The sequence below is a fragment of the Harmonia axyridis genome, chromosome 1 (genome assembly GCF_914767665.1).
Source record: "Harmonia axyridis chromosome 1, icHarAxyr1.1, whole genome shotgun sequence".
NCBI classification, from domain to species: Eukaryota; Metazoa; Arthropoda; class Insecta; order Coleoptera; family Coccinellidae; genus Harmonia; species Harmonia axyridis.
In genome coordinates, this window is record NC_059501.1 from 83,436,567 (window position 1) to 83,456,214 (window position 19,648).

The following is a 19,648-nucleotide window of genomic DNA, read 5'->3' on the forward strand; positions in this document are numbered from 1 at the left end:
TACTTTTTCGTCGGTCTCGGGAACAGATGTGAAAATCTTTAATCATCTCGTTGTCGGTGCAAGTGTTGAACATATGATGTATTTGTAGACTGGTCTGAACTCAATTGAATTATTCGCCCTGAAATGCCGAGTTTTAATGGCATTCAGAGCAAAGCCTTTCTACTGATCCCTTAGGGGTGTGGCTTTGACAATCCTGAGTTTGTACACCGAATTCTTCAGTTCTCGGACTATTTTCGAAGGAATCGATAGATTCCCTACAGTAGATTTCTCTTAGATACGAAGATTCAGTAGCTATAATTAAATAGGTTCGAATTTCATAAGCGTTTATTGGCGTTCACAAATCTAATTTAGATATTGAGATGATAACTGTCTGAAAATTTTCAATGCTTTAAGCTTAATAATTTTTCGAAATCTCCAAGTGAATTGCTTTCAACTTTGAATGATTATGATGGTTATCAGATGAAATGTGAATACCTGTAGAAACCAGAGTGTGATAACACAATTGCCGTATTATTATATTATTATGGGTTTGTTAGGAAACGTAATTAATAATAAATACAGTACTAAAGCCGAAAACAGTGTTGTTCAATTAATTGATCAATCCAAGAAATGAACAAAAAAGCTGCAATCTAGGATTAACAGCTGGGTATTCATAATATTCCTGAAGAATGAAGGTGCTTCCATTCCGCTTCTGAAACTTCAAAATTCGATTTTAGATAGATAGATTCAGTTTCCGAAGTGAGGATCCCATTGCTTACCACACGAAATAATTCCAGAATATTATTTCTCTAATTCTGTGGTTATTCCGTTCATTCTTCCACATCTTGTAGAACAAAATCGTGCGAGAATATATCAGAAACGCACAGTTTTCATGGTTATATTTTATTATTCTATGTTGGTACTCTGAACTTTCCGCCACGGCTTTATCTGTCAATTCATCAATTTGCCTTAAAGAAATCAGTTCTGCCAACCAACATTTTTCAATGCAAAAATCACTAAAATATATTTATGGAAATATTTTATTAATTTCAATGAAAATGCAAAGAATTAGAGAAAATAATGTATAATACTCGTACAGAAGGCTCATTCTACCACTCGTTCATTCCAAAACTCGCCAATGCCTTCTGCACTTGTATTATAAATAACTATTACCCTTCTATCCATCAAACAATCATTTCTACATCTAGTTCAAAATCAGAAGTTAATCTCCACATAACAGATCATTATCAAATACCCACACATTTCCCCATAAAACTTCTGATACATATTCTAGAACTAACTTCATTACATAACGGATTTCTCAAAAATCTCAATCCAATTTGGTCATTTCCAAACATGACAATCATTACGATATCCCTAGATATGACGTGTACACATACACCTCTGTATCTACTGACCGTCTTCGGCCCACTTGATACCGCTAAAAATGAACTTCATAAATTCCACGGCCTCCTCTGAATAACAAATTCGTTGCAAACAATGAGAAGTGAGCACTGCCAACCGACAGGCAGATGGAAATCATGGGCAGCCTTGACGACCCACGCGTATTTACAATGTATGTATGGTATGTTTATGGCAGTAGGAATCGTTCACATTAGTAACACTTATGGTTGATCTGGTATTGTTTCAGAACATCCCAAATTTCTGATACGCTGTGTGTTTATAGCAGTAGAAATCATTGACAACAATTATTTTGCCAACACTGTATTATATTTTGACTGATAAAACACCGAACTTGTAGATTTGTAGATCTGAATAAATATCGAAATTATGACATAATTGTGTCAAAAACCGTAACTATTTGATATATCTTCTGATATTTATTGGTACTGGTACTGGTATGAATTCGTATACATGGCAATCTTACTCTCCTGTGAAATGGGTATACAAACCAACATTTACAATTATGAAGAGTTTAATTTCATCTTTTAGTTGATGTTGACTCCAATCAATAAATATATGATAAAAATCAAATGAGTCTACTCGATGAAGGCAAAGTAATATGAATATCAAAATTATGGCATAGTTTTGTCAAAACCTTCGAAAATTGATATCTTTTTGATATAAACTGGAACTTGTTCACGAAGATGGCAATCTCAATAGGTAGTTATAGAACTCATCTCTTACTCTTCTGTGAAACGGTCATACAAATTAACATTTACATTTGAAATAACTGTTTTAGGGAGTTTAATTTTATCTTTCGGTTGATGGTGACTCTAACCATAGAATTAATTATGAATTTTGAAGATCAAATGAGTCTACTTGATGGAAGCAATATAATATAAATAGTAAAATTATGACATCATTGTGACAAAACCTTCATTTTTTGATAGATCTTTTTGATATATTTTAATACTGGTATGGATTCGTATACATGACAATCTCAACAGGTAGTCATACATCTTATCTCTTACTCTCCTGTGAAATGAGTTTACAAACCAACATTTACAATTGAAATAACAATTATGAAGAGTTCATTTTATCTTTTGGTTGATGTTGACTCTAATCCATAAATAGATGATAAAATCAAATGAGTCTACTCGATGAAGGCAATGTAATATGAGTATCGAAATTATGGCATAGTTTTGTCAAAACCTTCGGAAATTGATGTATTTTTTTGATATAATCTGGAACTTATTCACGACGATAGCAATCTCAATAGGTAGTTATGGAACTTATCTCTTACTCTTCTGTGAAACGGGTATACAAATCATTATTTACATTTGAAATAACTATTTTAGAGAGTTCAATTTTATCTTTTGGTTGATGTTAACACTAACCAATGAATCAATTATAAATTATGAAGATTAAATGAGTCTACTTGATGGAAGCAATATAATATAAATTAATAAATTATGACATAATTGTGCAAAAACCTTCACTATTCAAAATATCCTTCTGATTTTTACTTATTTGTCTGGAAATACAATTCTTTTCGACAAAATATTGAAACCAACCGTACGAAAACTAAATTATCCAAAATTATACAAATTGACGAAAAAGCAGACGTACATTTTGCAATTTTCATATTCTTGGAAGAACCATGTGTTTTTTCCTACTCTTTCATATATTTTCATATTGTGTAAATATATTTAGGTTTCAAGGCAACGAAAACATCAAGAATAACCGAACAAGTGCGCAAAAATTTCTGATACAAATTCTGTGCTTTTTATCGAATATTTCAGCTAATCATCCATCACATTTCAGCTCACAACCGACTCTCATAATAACTCGCATTGCTTAAAATCACGACTGAAATAAAAAATTTCAACTTTTTTTGATATGGGTGTTACAGATGAGTTTGAAGTAGAGCTGGCATGCCTGATGTCTCCAGGTCCGACTCCCAGCGATCAGACGCTTCACAAAACCGACCTAGGGTCTCCTTCAATAGGGATGTTCACGTGAAGAGAATCGGTAGGAAAACTACCCCCTGAAAAAAATAATCCCTAACTGTTCTAGTGTTACATATAACCCCTCTTTTGTCTCTATATTGTCTAGATGAACACTAATACGAACTAATGTTTACTAGAATATACAGTTACTGTTTGTTATTTAACGTATTCAACAATTTTTTTGGCTCTGGGAGAATTTGTGTTCTTTCCAGAGAAAAAATTAGTTGTTATTACTTTTTTCTACATTCATCCAGAAAGCAAAACTTTATTGAACTACATTTAGTGGAAAAAGAAGTTCTTAATTGAACTAGTGCAATAAAGTTTTTATTGCACTCATCTGTCATTCTACTTCAACGTGCTGATGGGAATCGTCGACAGTAGCGGTGGGATACGTAGAGGAATCACATGCAAACAAACTCAGTGTTGTAAAACAAATATTTCAGCCTGAAGGAAATAACGATGTACAGTTACCAAGTACTAGTACGTTTACAGCAGTAACAAATCAAGAAGTGGATTTAAAAAGTACTTCACTACGAAATATTCATATTGAAAATTGCACCAATTGATCATTCACTTTCAACATTGAGGGTAAAAATACAGTTTGAGTTAAATTGTTCGTAACGTATTAGTTCCTGTTTCAATGCTAATCGATATTAATAATAAAGTATTCAAGTTGCGCTTTTCATTTTCCTACACCTAGTGCCGCACCCCAATAAATCATTTTTTGCTTTTTGCATGAACGTAGAAAAAATGTTGTATGCAACTCATGCAAAAATTGTTTATTGCACTTGACGTGTTGTCCAACTCGGCCTAACGGCCTCGTCGGACAATTTCACGTCGAGTGCAATAAACATTCACTTTTTGCACTTGTTGCCTAAATAACTATTTGATATAAGCAGCAACACCACAGAGCTGGAAATATTTTGGATCAATAGAGCTGTGGTTCCTAGCAAATTTGTACCTTCCGTCCTCCGTAAAAGTCTAGAGTACCATCGAGTGTAACCCACCCTGTATTTTCAATTTTTCTGGGTGTTCTCGCTCCAATCTCCCTAAATGCATAAAATCGAAGACGTGGACTCTGTCTTCACTCAGATTACGAACACGCTCATGTATTTAACTCTATTTACAGTTAAACATCGTTTCAGCCCAAGCATTTGAAAAATTACGCACCAGACACTTATAGCCGCGCTGTTGCTTTGATTTTGCACCGGATGTTCGTGAAAACGACTAAAAATCATCATTAGGTCGCTAGGCAACGCCCAAGCGGATTGATTCCGTCTAGGGATGACATGTGATGGTGTGCTGCGGCATAGGTAATCTTGCATGCTAAACGGTGAAATTAAAGACTAAATCGGGTGAGGGCTTGTAGTTATCGATGGAATGCGAAAAGTAGATGCAAAAAGCAACGTGTTGTTGTGCAAATAATAGTATTTCTGGATAAGATGAAAGTGTGTCTTGGCCGAAGATTGAAGAGGTTGTTGTTTTTTTCGATAATTTCACATCGAGGCGCTGTGGTGGTAGCCGAACGATTTTTATCTAGGTGGCGGTATTACAAGGTTGGCAGATTACATGTGATTTTGATCTGAAGTTGTGTTGGTGAATTTTTCGAATAGCAGATTTTTTATGTCCAGGAGTTGACCTGCAATGGCTGATGAAGTAGAAGAAGAAGATATGCTGTAAGATGAACTGGTACTACAAGCCTACAATTATTTATATAACAAAAATAATAAGAGCTGAGATAATAACCTGAAAAAGCTCAGAAAATTTTGATTGATTATTTTCAATTATGAAAGAAAAAATAGAGAAGAGGAACAACGTGATATCAAGAGTTATTAGTAGTTTTGTATCTCCTTAGATTAGATTTATATGGCAAGAAGGTTTCATTGCACCACTGGTCTATTGAGCCCCATCAGAGCTGTTCTTGCCATAAGTGGTCCTAGTCTATAGCTCGCCCTTCAGTTCTGGAATTCTGATGAACTCCAATATCTGGAATGCCTTCAAGGAGGATACTTCCTCAATTCTACAAGTCTCTCGTCAGAAGCATTTTTTGCGTTGGCTAGCTGTGGCAAGGCATTCTGTCACCAGGTGATCCGGAGCTTCTTCATCCTCCTCACAGAGTCTCAACTCGTCTTTTTCTGCTGGGCTCATTTTCATGAGGTGCTTCCTGAGGCGGCAATCTCCTGTAGAAAATCCAGTGAGGTATAGCTTATTCTTGCTGAGATCCAGATACTTCTTAGATCACGCATAGATCGACAATATTCGATTATACACCTATTCACGAGACGTAGTTCGCGAAACATCATGAGATGTTTCGCGAGTGAGTATTTCGAGAAGTACGTCGAGTGAAGAGGTTCGTATAATCGAAATATTAGCTCGAGTTGGTATTCGTTACGATTGTATAACGAATAATTTCAATGACTATAACCAAAGCACTGCATTTTTGTAATTCAATGATATTTGACTGAGTTTAACTTTTAATATTTTTGGCGAACGTCCAAGAATGTTACTATCGAAATGATCCCAATACAGGAGGCAAAACACCAAAACGATTATACTACGTCGTCAAGGTGAATATTTACTTATCAATACGCCGTAACTATGGTTAATTTGCTGATTCTATTGTTCATCAGAACATAAGTCGTATGATCGATATAATTATTATTTTCACTGTGTACTGCAATACGACTTGGTATGCTCACAAAAGCAAATTGACGCGTCGACTGATGCTTTACTTATATGCATAGAAGGCCAATCGACGCGTCGATCGGGTCTAGCCAAATTTGCGTTACGTCAACTGTAGTATGTTTCTGCTCTTACACTTCACTTCAATAACACATGTTTTTCTTAAAATTCTATTTTATTCGTCAATATAGTCACCTGCAAGCGTGATACATCGACTCCAACGTTCCAACTCTTGATTTTCAATACCTTTTCGTTGGAAATAAGCTTCAACCCTGCAATCACTTGTTCGTTAGAGCCAAATATAAAGTCAGAATGCCAATTTAATCATTGTTGGCGATGGAATAGAGTCTGGATTGCGTTATTCATTCTTCATCTATATGATAAATTCACCAAAATTCGAATTTTTTGATCGTGACAATCAACACTTTCTAAATTTTTGTGACATTTTGTAAAATTCAATTCCTCTTCAGTCAGTTTATACAAATATCTTTCTCTCTTTGAAAATCAACCTCTCTTTTTCCATTTAGTCAAGGGATTCCAAATTTCAATTCTTCCCATATCCTCGTTATTATATTATTAATATTGTCGTAAAACCATACGAGCGATTTTTAACAAGGCCATGAATATTCGAGATAGACATTAATCGACTTATAAATTGTGGTTTTCGTTCAGATATGAAAATGGTTGGTAGAACAAGAAGGAATCAGTTTATATACTTCCGGACCACCCAAGTGTACTAAAAAGCCATCATAGGGTTCAGATGAACACGAGCACAAGATGAATATACAGGGTGCTCCACGGTTAGATCCCACATTCAAAACTCTTCTCGAAAGATGAGATATAAAAAAATCCAACTGCGAGAAATGATATGCAGGATCATGAAAAAGTTGGCCTTATTGCTAGAATAGTTAGAATACTGCAAAAAAATGAGAAAATTACACTAACGGGATCTAAGTAGTGCTAGCTTTTCAGAACTCATCAGTTTCGCATAGAGGTTGATGACAATCAAATGAAAACAGAGTCTATTCAATTAAAAACCAGTAGTAGTAATAGCATTCAACATTGTATGTGTTGATGCGACACCTGGCGTCCACAAACCTAAGTTTAAAAACTAATTATTTTTTCTGTGAGTGCGTCATTGACCGATAGTGAATTACTTACCTTTCAACATTAACTTCCTACTTACATTTGATTCTAGGAGAAGGTCTCCTTCTGATGAAGTTGGAACTTTCAGCTTCCTATGGGTAGCTTTTGAGTAAGAGCGCTGTACTGGTGATTCGGAGGTTGCGGGTTCGATTCCCTCTCGAGGAGGTACTTTTTCCGGAATTAAAAATTGTCTGTCATATCGATTTATATATTCTCTTTATCGTTTATGACCATTCCCGGCTCAAAATTCGAAAATCACGAAAATTGTAACAAAATAAAAAGCACACATTTTGGTCAATATCCCAACTCGCAAATCCTCGGAAAGAACCCAACCACCCATGTAGCAAACCCTATCCATTCATCTCGGAACCATCCTCAGCATCCCATCCACCCAGCATCTCTGCGAGCGTCGATCTCGAGCGCGCGAGATAACGAAAAGAGAAGGAGAAAGAAAACAACGGAATATCTGACGGTAGTGCGGCTCGAAGTGAAATGAAGTCGATAGTAAGTAACCTTCGGCTTATTATATTGTAGACATAAAATTCATTTCAGGTTTTTAATGGTAGAATATTTTCAGTTTGAATAAAGTAGCAGACGGATAAAGAACTCATTATCTGCTCGCAACGTAACTGTGGACCTGGTGAAGTGCTTATGACATCGCGTTCGTACGCGGGTTATGGCGGTATAGCGGCCGGATTTATTCCCGTGTGATTTTTTTTCGTTTTTTATTGTGCGTGTTTTTTATTGGGAATCTGCTTGTGAATGTAAGTTTGGATTGTTTTTTTGGGGGATTTTAATGGTTTTTTATGTTTATTTGCTGCATGAAATAACTACACGTTAAGTACTACGCAATATTTACTTTTTGGCGCGCTTGTTCAGCTCAATTACCTGTAATTTTTGAAGTTTGAGCTCGAAGTGGTCTAGAACGATTGGATTAGACTCAAAAATGGAGAGGTTAGGTCGAAATCGATTCTGTCCGTCCGTCTTTCACACGATAACTCTTGAACGGAACGTAATAGAGACTTGAAATTTCGAGGGGAAGTTTCAGGATCTAAACAGCTCGGTCAAGTTCGTTAATGAAGAAAACCCGTTTGATAGTATCGGAGTTCATATGAAATTTTGTTTTCACGATAGGTAATTAAAGGAGCACCTACCTGATCGAATTAAAATTCAAAATACAGAGAATTACAAGTTTCCTAACTCAAATTTCTGTTAGGAATGTCGAATTTTTGTGTGAATGAAGGTCAATAATAAAATAGGAATTGGAATTCGCTATTTTCACAAGTGTTTTCAAAACTCAATCGTACTGAAAACTGAACTAAAAACCTCAAATATCAAAGCCTTATCGTTGAATTAATAATGTACAATGGTCTAGATTGGAAAACAAATCTATGAAAATCAATGTGAAAATTATTCAAAACGATAAGTTGTTTATAAAGCCAATATGAGGTCAATAATAATCAATAATCATATTGATTTTCTTTCTAGTGATGTATCAGAACGTAAATTCTCATTCCAGCATTGTAAATAAGAATTCAATTGATGTAATGCGTGATTAGACTCATACAGTGATTATTTTCGACATTTATAGCGATTATAAATGATGAGTAGGCTTGTATGTACAAGGATCATAAAAATTAATGTTGATTAATCAATTTTGCGGAATTTCTAAGAATGTTAAGTAGGTAGGTACAATAATATTTTCTGAGAAAGCAAATCTGCATTGGCTTCATAAAATGCACTTCATTCGCGCTTGCATTCTATGAATCTTTATACATTACACCTGCAAGTTGTCTCTACTGGTAGATAGTTTGAAAATATGTGGGTCGTCTATTGGAAAAATTTTTACTGTTTATTGGAATGCACAAATTTTATTTCATTACTGGAAAATAGTATTATCATTAACCTTCGTGTTTGTATTGGGGATGATTTTACAAAAAGTCCATAGGGCTTAAATCAGGACTGCTTGGGAGTCATTAGTTTGTGCGGACGTCTCAAATCATTTCTTGGTCCTTTTCATCTTACAGGACTCTGAATCTGAACAAAGCTCATACTTCGAAATTGAATTTGAAAATTAACTATTGTGATACAAAAAAAAAATGGAATAAAACAACATTCTTTCCACAAATACTTTAATGTCAAAAAAAAATTGTTTCGCTTATACTTTGGCTTCTTCAGGTTAATTTCACATTTCGACTGATGTCAATAGAAATGTAAAATCAAGCTGAAGAAACTATACAACTTTTTTCTAGTTAGTTCCAAGTTTCAAAAAATGCGCCAAACATTTCGAACATAGAGCTAAGTCTGGATAGATATATTGAAGGGTTAAGGCTATATTTCTTGTTGTTTGAAAAATGGATGGAAACGAGTTTCCTGTATTGAAAAGACATTGATGTGCGAGTAAAGCAATGGCTAGATAAGTGTTTGACAAACTCTGCTGACTTCAAATTTGACTCTAATCAAGAAGCGATTGCTTAGTTTGAAGCTGAAGGCAAAAATACATAATTAACAGAAACATAATTGAAAATTTGGATGAACTTGTTGACGAATAAAGATGGCATACATTTTGAGATTTCTGTATTTTATAGAGTTTTGAGTAATTTGAAAACTTACTAAATCTTCAAACTGTACAGGTGAGGTTTCATTGCAAAAATTCATCAAATTTTCGAACTAAATGACTCTGAAGAGAGATTATTTAACTTTTCTCGTTTGATTAGTATTATAATTTTGTAATTTCTGAAAGAATTGTTTTTTTAGACTAACATATATCGAAAATTATATCAACACTAAAGGCATTTTACACCGAGTATTAATTTAATACTCAAAATGAAATTGTGTTGAGGTTATTACGTGTCGGTGTTCTACTTATGTGTTTTTTCGTTTTTGTATGACTTTCTTTGGGCTTTCAGATTTAACAACAGTCATAAAGCTCTCTTCATCAAAGTCAGATCATAAAATCTTCCACAGAATATTAACGACAATCCACCAAGCCCCTACCATTTTTGTCAAATGTCTGAAATTATGCAGTTTCAATCAATTCAACATAACGAACCCATTTTCCACCGTTTGAACCATTAAAGCCTTCCCAACTACATTAACATTAATAATTACGTCTTCATTAATAACCCTTCGATCGTAGTCGACCGAGCGAAATATCGAATTTCATAGAAAACCGCCTGTGCAGAACGACCTTAAGGTCCGCCACACTACGGGATAAATCCGTTTGGCATTGCTTTCGATTGCCGTTTTTGGTATCGGAGAGATCGGTCGGTCGTACTGCGAAAATATTCTGCTGTTAATGAGGTCGGAGATTGTCGCAGTCGGCCTTGGGTCTGGTTTTTAGCAGTACGCTGTTTGCGTACTTGACTGCGCGTATTTTGCTTCCGATATTGTTAGATTTTTTTTTTTTTCGGTTTTTCGATTTTTGGTCGATTGAGTGTTCTGTTTCTAGCTAGTGCTAAATACAGTTAAGTTTATTAACAGTGTTAGTAGTAATTCATACTGTGTAGCGTCTGCCTGCTATTTCGTTTGTTTGTCATCTTGGGTAGAGTCATGCGGTACTGATGATAAGGGTGAAACCGGTATATCCCTATTCTCCCTCGATGACATGCATTCTCCTTGGGTTACTTTCATTTGTGATTCCTACGTAATAGCGTGGAAATCTTCTATTTGACAATGGTTATGTTGATGGCTTTTTTGTTGATACATTAACCAGAGAGATAATTAATAATATCGTATGATATTATTACACACTTGGAAATTGTACTTCTTTTTCTTTTACTGTTAAGTTACTTAAAGCAGGTTATTAATTTATTGTGGCAGAAACTCAAGAAAGTGGTCTCGTGAACTCTGGAGATTTGAGCCCTTGTTCAAATTCGTTTTCGTAACATGTTTGCTAATAGTTTTCCGACTATCAAACAAGAATGATATTGGGAAAATGAGATTTCCTAATAATTAAGTGGAGGGTCTCAATATCAGTCTTCTGGCCAGTAATTTGAACTTGAAATAGCCTTGTCTGTCTCAGTTTTCAAAAAATGTAGATACTCACAACGTTCCATAATAGAATACCTTGCAATTTGATATTGACATACATACATAAGCTTAGAACTTTGCTTCCGCCGTTTTTTTTTCCGAAATTCGAGGCTTCATTTTAAAAAACTGGTTATACATTTATTTCGCCTTTTTTTCCGAAATTCGAGGCTTTATTGTGAAAAACTAGTTATACAATTATGATTCAAAGTATTGTTCATCGCTGGCCACTATTTTTCCCATCTTTCGGGCAGCTTATTAATCCCGTTTCGAAATACCTGGTGAGAGATCCACTAATCGATCCCAATTTTCAATTCTTTATAAAACTGGCATTGCTGGTCAGCCAGGCCGTGTGCCATTGATCGAAACAAGTAATAGTCCGAGGGAGCAACGTCTGGATAATACGGCGGGTGGGGTAGGACTTATAATTTCAACGTTTCCAAGTATGTCTTGACCACTTTCGCAACAAGGGATCCAGCATTGTAGCTGTAAAATCACTTTATCATGTCTCTCGTTGTATTGCGACCGTTTGTCTTTCATTGCTCGCTTCAAACGTATTAATCGCGTTCGATAATGGTCACCTGTGATTGTTTCAGTCGATTATAACAACTCATAATACACTACGCTGAGCTGATCCCACCAAATACTGAGCATAACCTTGGAACCGTGAATATTCGGTCTGGCCGTCGACGTGGAAGCATGGCTGGGAAATCCCCATGATTTTCTGCGCTAGGGATTATTGTAATGAATCCATTTTAAGTCTTCAGTCACAAGGCGATGCACGATACAAAAATCCTTTCCGTCTTCACCTTGCAAGCAGCTGTTCCAAGGAAACAAACGCCATTCAACATCTATCGGTTTCAACTCTTACGGCACCCAATTTCCTTGTTTCTGAATCATTCCCATGACTTACAGGCGATCTGAAATGGCTTTCTGCGTCACTCCTAATGATCCTGCCTATTCTTGTTGCGTTTGAGTCGAGTCTTAATCAAGTAATGCCTCCAATTGTTTATCTTCGAAAACCTTCTCTCTTCCACCGCCATGCTGGTCTTCGACGTCAAAATCACCGTTCTTGAAGCGTTGAAATCGTTCTCGGTACGTTCTTTCACTAATAGTGGCCTCACTATACGTATTTAAGAGCATTCGATGAGTTAAAACCCCTGATTTCTTCATATTGAAGCAGAAAATTAAAACCTAACGCAAATGAGAATTTGGCTAGTGAGCTGATATGTTTAATCCAGAATAACTTAAAGATGCAGACACAAATCGACTAATATTTCGATGGCGTTATGTTTACAAATACCTAAGCTTATTGTATGACATCCACAATTTATTTATTTTGACTACCACTTACTGCTACAGCCATCTATTTCAAAAAGGCGAAACAAAGTTTTACACCTGATATCTTACACAGAGTTGCCATTATTCTGCTTTTCGAAAAGAAACAGCTTCATGTTTTTAGTAATGGTCAATCCATTTGTGAAGATTAATGAAGATTTTACTTCAATTGTGAATACTTATTTTTGGACGTAGGTATGTCCTTCATTTTCTTCTCCAAAAAATTCCAGCTTCATATTCTATAATAATACATCCATATCTGACATTAAGTTATGATTTCATCAATCGATATGCAAACGTGAAATACTCATTTCTAAGCTGTCACTTGAGCTTTTTCACCTTGATACCTATGAGCTTCATATTCAACACTATTAACATCACAAACAACCCATTGGTCAATAAGCTATCGATCTCAAATCAGGTTAGAATGGAAAGCAAACATTGCAGCGCGTACTCGGCCATCATTCCTTCAAAAAAATTGCACAAATAGGTACACTCGAATCGTTCATAATCTTCTTTAATGAACCAGTTGATATTTGAATATTGTCGCCCGCTCAATCTTCTCATATCAAAAATCGAATTTATGTGTGTTACCAACCTGAGGAATTTCCATATTAATGGCGTTTTATGGGAACCGTTCTCTCATTTGCATAAAGGCGAAAAAGATAAATTTAGACTGTATATTACGTATTACATCAGTGGACTGGTCAGTTCACGGGCTTACATAACGTCTGGTTTTTATATTCTGGTTGTCTGAGATTGTTCCACGTGTTTGATACACCCTGACGCAATATCGTGAGCTCAACTTTTCAAGCGTGATAATAAGCCGAATAAGATTTTGTTGATTTGAAACTACCAAAATATACCAAACTGTTCTAAAGGAGAAATCATTAACAACAAAATTGGCATTTTATAATTTTAAAGCCACACTCGTTCTATTTCTAAATTAATTGACTCAACATCTCTGAATGACCATAAAGACATATAAGTAGCATCTTATACAGGGTAAGTCATAAGGCTCGATCGGTCGCTAACTGTTGTACTTTTTTGGTAGGAGGATAATTCGAATTTGGATGGAATCGGCTGTTAATTCATTTCTGACTCTATAGGCTGGTCCGAAAGTAGTGAAATACCTAATAATAATACATAATATCAATTAAAGATAAACCGAATCAAATAAATCATCGAAATATTTGGGAATATTCATTTTGATAAAATGAAATGAAGCACGTATAGAAATAGGAACATAGTCTGAAATATCTCAAGGAGTTAGAAATGACTGAATATTTTCGGTGAAAATCATCTCATTTTTCAGTATTTTCAATATTTATTACTCTTATGGATCTGCTCAGATGTCTGCAAACTTTTTAAATAATTTCAATATAATTGAAATAAGGTGCAGTTCAATTTGAATGAAATTTGCAGACATCTGAGCAGGTCATATGGGCGATAAATATTGATGAGATTTTTGCAGACATTTCATTATGTCAAAATGAATGTTTCCAATTGTTTTGATGATTTCTTTGATTTGGCTCATCTTTGATTGATATTATTAGTAGGTATTAGGTAAAATTGAGTAATCTTATTCCTTTGCAACTGCATGCGTGGAAACTATACTGCCAGCCTTCATACAAAAAACTATTCATTTTAGGCAGTACATGTCTTAAGAAAAAATGCTTACTCACAAAGTATACGACAGCCAAAATTAATTCAGGGCATGCCATTTGAATGAATGGATTTATTGACATTTTACAAAGGCCATTTTTTTAAAATTGCAGTATCTTGCGTACCACCTGTAGATAAGCCATGAATTTGCAGGACTTTTCGGGAATGCAATGAAAATATTTCACCAATTATTTCGAATAGTTCTCAAGCTATATTGAAACCATTACCTACATCCATAAAATTTTTCGACAAAAATGGCCTACGTCAAAAAGTACCACAAATAAATTATGACAAGTGGGGTATTTCGAAATCAGAATTTCATGGAGATTATGGGCATGAAATAAAGATGTGGGCATTATCTTTCAAAAAACAGGGTGGAACCGTGTTTCGCCACTTTCGGACCAGCCTGTAGAGTCAAAAATAATTTGAGCTTATGCGCTGTGTACTACCGATTCCGTCAAAATTTGAATGATTCTCCTTTGCTTGAAATTTACCAGAGTTATTTACCGATCGAGTACTATTGACTCACCCTGTATACAGGCTATTATAAAAAAGAACACTTTTAGTTAGACAAGAATTCCATTTTTCATCTGTATCGGTATTTAATATTAAATTTGAAAAATCAAATAAAAAAAAATGGAGAAAATTTCGTACTTCTCAAATTCTAGACACGCCACTACATAATGTGTGAAATATTTCTTGAAGTTGGTCAGACTTAAGTACGTCTCTGTATAGTGGCCTATAGTGCCCCAAAATCTACTCAGAAACATGATACCATTGCCCCCCATGTTAACACCTCGTTTTATCACAGTCCAAAACATCAATCTTTTTTGTAGCATAAAACGACACGATATTGTTACTGCATGTCAACATAAAAGTCTCCTAAATCGTTCGTGTAATATTTCATTTTCGGGTGTGTAACTTAATACTGTCAGATCCCTATGAGGTCCTTACAAAATACAGAGTGGGCCAAAAGTCGTTTTCAATAAGTCATACCAAACAAAGTAGCTAAACGACTTCGAAATTTTCGATTTTTTTTGGCTATAATTCAAGACTACTTCATTATCCTATTACAAAATTGTTTGCTCTTCAATTGTGAAAGAATTCGCGGATCCTGTTTTCTTCACGTTAAGCTGTCAGAAGAACAAGCTAACACATATGCGTACAACTTTGCTTCTGCCGTTTTTTTCCGGAATTCTTCGGGAATGATCTTGAGCAATTTGAGAATTATTAACAACTTTATCGGAACATGTTATTCAATGAAGAAGCTGATTTTTGATCAAATAGTTATGCAAACAAACAAAATTCGAGAATTTTCATTGATTGAAATTCATTTTTTTTTAATTTCAAATTGTGTGCTATTAGAAAACCCATTTTATTTTCATAAAGTTGTAGTAACGATGTCATCAAGACTTTAAACTGTACTATACCCATAATTCCAACGCAGTGTTTATTCTTAACAACCATTCGAATATTATAGTTATTGTTGGTCCACCCTGTAGCAGCTCCTGGGCCATAAAACCCGAACGCCAACGAGCGCCGCCAACCTTGACCTTGTGCGGCCGTGATCTTGAAAATAATATCGGTTGAGGATGGATCGGCAGAGCGGGGGGGCCATTAGCATATTCGTTCGTGTGGGCAGCCGCCTATTTTTTTTTTTTGCGCCACTCGGCGTTTTGGAACCCGATAATCACGGCCCGGGGTTGTTATTATTCGAGTGTTGTTATTGTTGTTGGTTCTTTTTCGTTGACGGAACACGATAGCTCACTTTACCGGCTGAGACCGACCCGTCGGCTTGTTCTTATTCTTGTTGGGCTCTGTGGTTTGGGGTAATTATAGTTTTGTCGGGCTGGGGATCGATTAGAAATTTGAGGATGGTGTTCTAAATACAACGTGCATAAAGAAGAACAATTTCAAGCTTCGTACAAAGCTTCATTTTGGTAGCTTATTAAGTACCAAATAAAATTCAATTTATACATATTTGTATGTATAGTTATGTGGTATTCAAGGGTGCAATTGGCGCATCAATAACTTCACGTCAGTGCTGTACCCATTTCAGGTCGGATGAATTTCTCTGTAATATCGTTTTTCTACATTCATGCAAAAAGCATTACTTTATTGAACTATATTTAGTGGAAAAAAAAGTTCTTTATTGCACTAGTGCAATAAAGTTTTTATTGCACTCATCTGTCATTCTACTTCAACGTGCTGTCATCATGACAAACAAATATTTCATCCTGAAGGAAATAACGATGTACAGTTACCAAGTACTAGTACGTTTACAGCAGTAACAAATCAAGAAGTGGATTTAAAAAATACTTCACTACGAAATATTCATATTGAAAATTGCACCAATTGTTCATACACTTTCAACATTGAGGGTAAAAATAAAGTTCGAGTTAAATTGTTCGTAACGTATTAGTTCCTGTTTCAATGCAAATCGATATCAATAATAAAGTATTCAAGTTACGCTTTTCATTTTCCTACACCTAGTGCCGCACCTCAATAAATCATTTTTTGCTTTTTGCATGAACGTAGAAAAAATGTTGTATGCATCTCGTGCAAAAATTGTTTATTGCACTCGACGTGTTGTCCCACTCGGCCTAACGGCCTCGTCGGCCAATTTCACGTCGAGTGCAATAAACACAACATAAATAACTATTATTAGGTTAGGTTAGGTATTCATCTTTGTTGATCGGAGTGTATGAAATACAAGCTTTGCTTAGGTCATACATTTCTGATCGAATACTTATGTATTTTAGAATGTTATATGATATATGTTATGATGAATAAATTTTAATTTGAATTTGAATTCTGAATTTTGAGTCAGAAATTGTATGGTGAATGTGCCTAAAGAACTGATTGGTTTCACCTTTGATTCAATGTTGAGATCTCCAGAAATGGAGAAAAGGTTGAAGATTATGAAGATACGTCCACTTCACAACATATTTTAGCGAGTCTTTCTCGAGCTAAGATTAATGTGCGCCCTCTCCTGGGGGTTTAGTGTTTCGTCCCGAGATCGCTGGTGGACTCTTCAGTTAGGCTATCCAGCGATCTCTGCCTAAGACACACCTTCTCACATACCGTTGAGAAGTGACTGTGTTGCAATGCGACGACCCCTTTAAACCTGCCGGGGCCGATGTTAGTTGGCGCATACGACCTATAGCGCCATCTCGGAGCAGACACAGTCACTACAATATTATACAGGGTGTTTCCAAGTTGGAGATACAAAGGTAACTGATGAATTCCTTGGTTAATTTTGGGCAAAAAAATTCTATAAACATGAGCCCGCAAATGCTTTGTTTTCAAGATCAGGGCTGTTTCTTGTAGTTCTTCTTTTTTGTGATGATTATACCAGTTTATCGAATCTTTATTGATCTTCGCAGAAGATTGGGTAAATAAGTACAAGTAAATACAAGTACAATTAAATAGTTAATTCATACTAAATTTGGTAAAATAAATAACATTGATTGATTGATTGATTCGTCTCAGCTCACTAATTGAATTTTTACAATAATTTGGAGTTTTCTGAGGATTACTAGGGAATTTTTTGAAATTTTTTCCTCTAAATCAGTAGCAGATACGACAAACGTTGCGAGAAACCAAAAATTGAGGCAGTGGACCCAAGTTTTTCCTTACAATTTTCTGAATTACCAGTGGTGTACAAAAAAAAAAAGTTCTGGAAGAAAGAAGTGAGCAGTGTTCCAGAAAATATTTGCCAAATTTGAGTCAAATATCTTATGAAGGTGCTATGAGAAAAATGAAAAAAAAAAAACAAACTATAACAAACTTGAAAACAAAGCGTTCGCGGTTCTATGTTCATAGAATTTTTTTAATGATCCGAGGAATCTGTCATTTTTCTTCGTACCTCCAATTTAGGAACACTCTGTATAAAAAATGTCGAATGAAATTGGTTGAAATTATTAAATTATTACACTGATCAACCTCCGACATACCTTCATAGAGATCCAAGAGATCTACCTCATTTCAAATTCATGAATTCATAGCTCACACAAACCCACCAATTAGGAATTTCATCGTTTTTTCCTGGATTTCGTTCACCTTGAACGGAATGTTCGGATTTTTAAATGCCAGCAAGCAACGTCGAGCTAGAAAAATCAGATCTCGAATTTTTTTTCTGTCGTTGCGTATCTCAAAGCGCTATCATATTTTATACCGGCCGAATTTGAATGTGGATAACGGCAGGCAAATAGCAAAGACCACCAAGCCACTGGTTAATAAGAAACGACCGTAACGAGAGCGGCAAAAAACTTGATTGATGATTTCCTTTTCTATGCTGTTCACCCAGTCAACTGATACTGTTGATAATCTCTTCTAGGAATTATAATTAGAAGGTCGCAAAAAGTGATTTGTTTATGCGATAGTCAGCGAATTGCCCGAGGATTGTTTGGTAAGGAAAAGATGTCGAGAAGGAAAGGCAATGAATTCTGATTCTATGATATAAAATTGACATTGCGCAATTTCCTAAAACCATGGTGTTTCGCCACCGTTCAATTGATGTAAGGATTTTCAAATAAAAGGATAGCTCACTATCGTCATTTGACATGTAATAACTACACCATTATTAAAAATGGAACGATACACTCTTCAAAAACGCATTGAAATTGTTGAAATTCACTTCAAATATGCTGAAAATTATGCAGTTATGGTTCGAAAAACTAAAACACTTTTGGGTAGTCATGAAGCACCTTCTTGGCCAACAGTATGGAAAATTTGAGCTGTTGGGAAAGGTATCTTCGATGATTGGGTCCTTGAAATGCATCAAAATGATCTGGATTATCATAGAAAAATCATGTTCAATGATGAGGTCCTTTTTCACCTCGAAGGCTACGTTAATAAGCAGTATTGTCCCATTTGGGGCTCGAAAAATCCAAGAATGATTGTTGAAAAGTTTCTCCAAACTCAGTTCAGTGCAGTTTTAGGACTGGTTATGTGATTGGACCTTACTTATTAGAAAATGAGGCTGGTGGACGTCTTACGGTGAATGGATTGCGCAATTGGCATTGTAGAGATGTAGGGAGAGTAGGTGTTTTTTAAAGAATTTTTCGAATATCTCAAACAGAAACCAAGATATAGCTAAATATCTGAAACAGTCTTTCTTTAGAAACGCTCTATATAATATACTCTTGAGAAGTGATTTTTGATGATCCTCATACAACCTTCGCGTCTCAGGAGACCAATTCCCTTTAGGAAATTTTTTTTGCGACAGCTTTTACTAACACCCACAAATCTGGAATAATTGTGAGATCATGGACTAAACATTTTTTTAAAAACAAGCTTCTTCGATAGAATATTTTCTAACTGGAGAACAAATCAAGATATCTTTTAATGCTCCTTTTCGGAAAACGAACAATGCACCGAATTCTTCAATTTTT

General features: G+C 35.3%; 1 protein-coding gene across 1 annotated transcript in view; it reads left to right on the top strand.

The window, feature by feature from the left end:
- LOC123688589 (E3 ubiquitin-protein ligase RBBP6) overlaps positions 1–19,648 on the top strand; it is a 231,934-nt gene that overhangs the window by 135,328 nt on the left and 76,958 nt on the right. The window contains exon 2 of the mRNA XM_045627175.1: positions 3,296–3,414. Coding sequence (XP_045483131.1) covers positions 3,318–3,414 — 97 coding nt within the window. The 5' untranslated portion in view covers positions 3,296–3,317. The remainder of the gene's footprint in view (positions 1–3,295; positions 3,415–19,648) is intronic.